The 7209-nt window shown below is 36.3% G+C and overlaps 1 protein-coding gene and 1 pseudogene across 1 annotated transcript in view; both read right to left on the bottom strand.

Moving 5' to 3' along the window:
* Positions 1–270: 270 nt before the first annotated feature.
* LOC103603323 lies at positions 271–872 on the bottom strand (annotated as a pseudogene).
* A 2088-nt stretch (positions 873–2960) lies between these two features.
* LOC103603322 (chromosome unknown open reading frame, human C7orf57) overlaps positions 2961–7209 on the bottom strand; it is a 23585-nt gene continuing 19336 nt past the window's right edge. The window contains exons 8-9 of the mRNA XM_008587810.1: positions 6064–6075; positions 2961–4044 (exon numbers count right to left, since the gene is read on the bottom strand). Of these exons, the coding sequence (XP_008586032.1) occupies positions 3998–4044; positions 6064–6075 (59 nt within the window). The 3' untranslated portion in view covers positions 2961–3997. The remainder of the gene's footprint in view (positions 4045–6063; positions 6076–7209) is intronic.

Raw genomic sequence — 7209 nt, 5'->3', positions numbered from 1 at the left:
TTTCAAAGTATTTTCTAATCTCTTTGTGATGTAACCTTTGGCCAATTGGTCATTTAGGTATGTGTCATTTAATTTCTACATATTTGTGAAATTTCCAGTTTTTCTTTTCCTGCCCCCGCCCCCAGCATCAAAAAGTGAGTGTATTTAACTATACATACCTCATAATAGAGCAAAGGGGTGAACAGAATAATTCATGCTATAGCATGTTTAATGAACTGGCAAGAGAGAAAGTTGGTTATAGGAAGGCAGAGGAAGTTTATCTTGTAAGAATTAGAACGGAGGGGCTCCATAATCCTCTGGCATCTGCTCGATGTTGTATCTATGGTTAGAAATGAACATGATAGGAGCTCCATGGATCTTTTGGATTCTTCATTTAAGGTCCTGGTCAACTGTGGCCACAATGTAACACTTGTGCTGAGTTACTCTCTGTATTAAGCAGTCATCTATATAGGTTCCTTTGTGTGTGCTTGGTAATGTTCAAATCTTGGATTCTTGGCAATCCTGAGAGCTACTCAGTGTTTCTGCCCCAATTTCTCAATTTCAGCCATTACACAGTCAGTTATACTAGGGATACGCTTGGCATACAGACAGCCCATCACTGACTGCACTAAGTCCAGCTTGGCTTTAATGGAAAAGTTGAAGAAGTTGGTATCAACCAGGATGTGTTAAGGTGGGCCCAGATGTGTCTTATGTTGGAAGAATAAGCAGGAAGTGTGTTGGGGGACTTCTTTCCTTCAGCGCACTGGGATCTTTCTTTTCTTTCTTTTTAGGTTTGAGTCCTTTTTTTTAAGCCTCTGATCCCTGAGACTCAGCATTTGCTTCATGGTCGCATACTTCCTTGTTTTCTTTTTCTTCCTCTCCTCTCTCACCATGCTCACGCCACCCAAGTTTTTCTGCTATTGATTTCTAGTTTCATTCCATTGTGGTTAGAAAAGATACTTTTCATAATTTTCATCTTTTAAAATTTATTGAGACTTGTTTTGTGGCCTAATATATGATCTGTCCTGGAGAATGTCCATGTGCACTTGAGAAGATGTGGAATCTCAGCCAGTGTTGTTGGGTGGAGTGCTCCGTACATGTCTCTTAAGTCTAGTTCCCATAGGTCCTTACTTTTATTATATATATATTAATAGTACTTTTATTATATATATATATTTTAAAATTCTATAATTTAGGTTAGTAGTTTCTCTTTCACCTAAGTATTTTCATCTTTCATCAAGTTGTATAGTTTTAAAAAAAATTGACGGGAAAGTTTTTTTCAAGTTTATTGATTTTGTGATTAATTTCCAGATTTATTGCACTGTGATTGGAATACTATTTTTAACATTTCTACTTTATTATGTTCTAATATAACATCTATTTCTGTGAATATTCTGTGTGTGCTTTTAAAGGTATATTTCCTATTATTGAGTTTTAACTTTTGATATATACCCTTAAGATCTACCATATTGATTATATTGTTTAGGTCTTCTATATAATCTTTATTTTTTTCTATTTGATCTGATTTACACTGAGAGTGGTGCTTTAAATTCTTCTATTGATAGTTTATTTCTAAGACTCCTTAGATCTCCTGTAGTTCCTGCTTCACAAAGTTAGTCTTTGTGTCTGATACTTAGATGCTCATACCTGTCCCATCTTTGCTGTGACTTTTGGCTTTTAGCATTATAAAGTATCCTAGTCACATTTAATGCTTATTGGATTAAATTATACTGTGTATGATATGAATATTGCTATCCCTGTTTCCTTATTTCTGCTTTCCTGGTGTGCCTTTGACCAACATTTCATTTTTAGCCTTTTGGAGTCATGTTGCAGATGCATCTCACATCTTTAGCATATGCCATTCATGTCTTGCTTGTAAACCAAACTGAAAATCTTTTTTTTTTTTTAACAGATGGGGAGGGCCGTGCATGTGTGGGGGCAGGGGTTATACGTGAACTTTCTGTATTTTGTGTTCAATTTTGCTGTGAACTTAAAATGGCTCCAGAAAATCTACTCAAAAATGAAAAAAAAATATAATACCCTATCTGTCATAAAAATGAGAAATACAATTTACAGTAAAAAAAAAAAAAAAAAAACAGGCGGAAAGAGTTAAGTATGCTGCCTGAAATGCTAACTGATGGGTGACTGTATCACATTCCTTAGAGTAAAAGGTAAAATGAAAAACACAGATCAAAGTGAGTATAAAGGACAAATGAGCATCGGTAATATGACAGGATGAAAATAAGGAGGTAAGAAACTTTTCAACTCTTTTTACCCTGAGAGCAAAGCTCAGCTGCTTTTCAATGTACAATTTGGACAGTTTTTGAAGGTGTCTCGAGGAACCCAGTTGCACACATGCACACATGTGTGTAAAAGTCCTATTTAATTAAAAACATGTTTTGCTGGTTTTAACTGACAATTTATCTTTAGTATGATCTTGCAATATTTTTAATCTGTTCAAAATATGTCATTTACTTCAGAACAACTTGATGAAATTGAAAGTTTTCTGTTTTCATAATGTTTCTTTGTTGCATTTACCAATCAGAAAGTTAGCTACAGGACTGGCTTTTCAGTAACAGGCCCTGGCAACTTTAGGTGAAGCCAATATTGGATCACTGGTCTTTACTCTAAATTCTGTCCTCTCTTTCCCTACACCACAGGTTTCCAGTACTATAATAACCTAATACAAGAATTAAAGAGTTCTGTGCTACTGCTATCTGTTCCTGATGATTTTTTCATTAAGGTGGGGGTGTTTGGGAATGAAGTAGGAAATGAGGTAAAGGAAGGAAGAGGAGGAAAAAGAATAAAAGAGGGAAAAAAAACAGTACTATAATAACCTAATACAAGAATTAAAGAGTTCTGTGCTACTGCTATCTGTTCCTGATTATTTTTTCATTAAGGTGGGAGTGTTTGGGAATGAAGTAGGAAATGAGGTAAAGGAAGGAAGAGGAGGAAAAAGAATAAAAGAGGGAAAAAAAAACTTTTTACTATAATAGCATATTCTTTTTATTCAGTACATACAGCCATTCACATTTTTCACACAGTGTATACATTCTCCCATGGAAGTATCAGTTTGATCAAGCAATACAGATATATACGCTCAATTAAGTATCTAATTTAAAGAACTAATTTGAACCTTACATTTTAGGTGAGCAAGTGCATGATGTTTGTTCTGGGAAAGAAGCTAAAATATCTGTGACCTTATTTGGCTTTCCAAAACCTTCCTGCAGAAAATTATTTTACTAATGAATTAAATGTACAAAATATATAACCACATTTCATGCTAGTTATAAACAATAATAAAATTTATAAAACAAGAGAATTCAGTCTTATTATTAGATTTTGTTAAGCCTACTAAATTAAATATTAAAATTTAACATATTTTTACTTAAAGATACAAAATAGTAAATGTTAAATATTCTGGACTTCAGTTTATGCAAAAAGTATTAGCAAAAATTGAAAGCTAGCAAATGTTACAATGGTTTATATTTAATGTTTAAAACTTCAAGGCATAATAAATTAAAATCTCTTTCTTAACATAAACTATATCACCATATTCTGGAATTAAGTTTTTTTGTAACAGGGAAATTATTTCTATAAGGATTACAGGACCAAATAGAGGAAAAGGCTTAAAGCTTGTTCTGTGAGTTTTTTCTAGTTAAGGGTCTAATAGAAAAGCCACCCAGCAGTGCTTCACACAGGAGGTGATGTTAGCTGATGACAGGGAGGAAGTGTTTGGTTCTGAGACACTGGGATATCAGCAGGCCAGCAAGGCCAAGGGTGCAAGAGGCCTTAGCTGTGTTTAGTGACCACCGGTTTAACATCCCAGAGAAATGCAAGAGACAAAACCTAACACTTGCACCATCTATGCTGCAATGATATCAAATCTGCTGCAAGATAAATTATTCCATAAGAATCTATATTAATAAGATATAACAGGAGCCTTATAAATATAGCTGTAACATAGTCATATCATAGTTAGCCATTTAAGTTACCTAAATACATATTGAATCAGGATTTATTTTAGCTCTGCTGGTGTTGATGCAGATGGAGGTGCTTCCTGGCCTGCAAGGCAAAGTGAAGAAATGATTAGACAGATAAAGATAACATTTTTTATAAATTAAAAAATTTATTAATTTTAAATGAAACAAATATTTCTGTACCTAATTAATTTATAAGGATTGTCCCTAAAGTCTACATAAAAGTGGAGTGTATGATCCTACCTTCCAACACAAATCATACATGGAAAACAAGGGATTCCAACTTTTGTATGGGTAGACAAGAAAGGTGCCCCACTGGAGTCGTGCCTTGTGCATTTGAGGAAGTTCTGCTGACATAAATGTGCTAAATAGTGTGAGCATAGCTTTGACAAGGTGAGTAGGCAGTGGGGAGGCCACTCAGGCTGTCAGTCTGTGGCCGCCCCAGCTCCTGAGAGTGGACTCTGCCTGGCATTTGTCCCTGTACCTCCAGTCTTATGCACCTTCATTAATGGTGGCCCCTTTCAGAGTAAAATAGTGTACCAGTTACCCAAAGGCCAGATTTTTGCCATGCTGAAACATCTAGGATAGCTGTAAAATACTGCAATAAAAAATAATAATAATCCTGTGTCTTGTGGAGGGAAAGAAACATTAGTGAGAAGCCTTGACTAGATTAGTTTCCAGAAAGTTACAGCAACAGCTCTAAGTAGAGGGTTTTCTAGTTGGAAGGAAAAAAGCACTATCTGGATTGGCTACTGTTGTTTATAAAGTTAAAACCACAATGAACATCAGGAGAAATAGAAACAGCAGAGAAAAAGAAATACAGAAAAGAAAAAGGCAATCAGAGTGAGAGGGGAGAGTGTGGCTGTCATCAGCACCAGACTCGGGATCAGTAGCGACGCCCTCCTCAGCGACCCAGGAAACAAGCCAAGCAGATCCTCATCCTCACAATGACTTCTCCAGATTACAGCAGCTTTGCTGCTTATTGAGGCTTTTATTAATTTGAATGGTTAAATGTTTCTCTGAAATTAAGTAGGTTTTGCTGCCAATGGAAACATGTAGATTATATATAATACCTGCAGTGATTCATTTCCTGATGGAAAGTTTATAAACTCATATTAATGTCAGGTGATAGTCCCTTGATTAGATCAGTAGTGAAGTAAATATTATTACTTAAGACTATGTAGAAAATACCAAAACCCCTAACATAGCCTATGTAGGTGAGCCTCTGTACCACTGCATTTGTATTTTTAAATTGGGATCCTAAAGAAATACAATCTGAGCCCAAAAGTTAGTAGAAGGAAGGAAATAACAAAAAGAAATAATTGAAATAGATTTAAAAAATAATAACAAGATCAACAAAACTGAGAGTTGGTTTTTTGGAAAGATAATTATGATTAGCAAATTTTTAGCTAGACTAAGTTGATAGGGTGGGGGTGGGGTGGGGTGGTGGTTGGCAGAGAAAAGGGAGATGTTGGTCAAAGCGAGCTTCAGTTAGATGAGAGGAGTAAGTTTTAGTGAGCTATTGCACAGCAGGGTGCCTATAGTTAATAATAACACATTTTATATTTCAAAATTGCTAACAGTAGATTTTAAATATTCTTACCACAAAAAAGAATAAATATGTGCGGTGATGGATATTTTAATTAGCTTGATATAATCATTCCAGAATGTGTACATACATCAAAATATCATATTGTACCTCATAAATATATACTTATTATTTGTCAATTAAAACAAAATAAAATAATAAATTGGAGTGTTCCCACGCCTTTTACTTCTCTTTTCCATTATTTAAATCCACGTTTCTCACATGGTGAGCAATAAAATGTAGGTCTATGACGTAAATACACTATTTTTTTCCTTGTGTAACCTTCATAAAGAATAAAACAATCTGGCTGTCCTAAATTATGTTTCTAGAGCTCTGATTTTTTAAAAAGCATGTATGTCACAGGTTTTTGTAGTCAGAATACATGCAATTTGGAGAAGGACATCACAGGCTGCCAAGAAGTCGCAATCTCAGATTTAAGGCTTACGTCCATCAATTTTTTGTGTGTGAGACACTTTTTGTATTCTGATGCAGGTCAGTTTCTCTACAGATACTCACTTGGTGAAGACTCTGTAACAAAAAAGGATATCAGTTGTTCAACAGAATGTAACAGAGCACAGGTATTAAAAGAAGTCATAACTACTCAAAGAATTAGCAAAAAGTCTGTATTATTTAAAACAACAACCAGTCAGAAAACACTGTTGACATTGCAAAGTTCAAAAGCTGCACTCCCATGTGAGTGAGGCTGGTGGGGCCGCCGCGAGTGGGGCTGAGTATTAAAGAGAGAAAGCAGGCTTCATGGGGAAAAAAAAGGGCACTTTTTAAGAACATAAAGTCTGAACTCGTCACCCATCTCATCCATCAAGATAGAGGAGAGGGTTGGCCTGTAATGGATAGGTGTCGCCTGAAATCCACAGATCTCACTAAGCAAATACAGCAAGGAGCTAGCTGTAGAGGGGCAAGCAGTGATCTCACTCACAGAAAAAACACAGCAAACACTTCAAATGCCAAAAGAGACATAACATGCCTTCTTTCCCCTTAACCAAAGAAATGAAGCCTCAAGAGTAAAAATGAGTTGCCCAGAGGCAAACAGTCAATAATTAATAGAGCAGTGGAAACAAAACATCATACTCAATAGGCTTTAGGATGGACATGTCCAAAAAATAATACTAATTATCTCTGTAACTGTTAAAAATAAAAACTACGGGCCGGCCCGGTGGCGCACTGCTACAGTGCGCCGCTTGGGAGTGTGGTGGCGCTCCCGCCGAGGGTTTGGATCCCACATACAGACCGGTTCCCGCTCACTGGCTGAGCGAGGTGTGGGAGCAACACCGAGGGTTGTGATCCCGTTGCCGGGCCCGGGCGGGCCGGGGGGGGACCCGGGGGGTTGGGATCCCTTGCCGGACACGAAAAAAGACAAAAAAAAAAAAAAAGGAAAAAAAAATAAAAATAAAAACTAATATAATATTTTGAACATCTAATTACAAAGTTCTAGATTATTCAAATTTAAAAAAAATTAAAACAAAATTTTTTAATTTTATTGGTTTCGAATATTCATGAGATACAAAGCTAATTGTCACCACTCGTGCCCAAGATGTGAAGGCCAGATTCATACTGGCAGCATGCCCATTACCACAATTGTATTTGTACCCCGTGTCCCCCACCCAGTTATCCCCATCCTCCCTCCCCCTCCCGCTTCCCCCC

This window comes from Galeopterus variegatus, unplaced genomic scaffold (assembly GCF_000696425.1).
Source record: "Galeopterus variegatus unplaced genomic scaffold, G_variegatus-3.0.2 Scaffold4548, whole genome shotgun sequence".
Lineage (NCBI taxonomy): Eukaryota > Metazoa > Chordata > Mammalia > Dermoptera > Cynocephalidae > Galeopterus > Galeopterus variegatus.
Note: the sequence above shows the minus strand (reverse complement) of the source record. Positions and strands in the feature narration are given on the sequence as shown.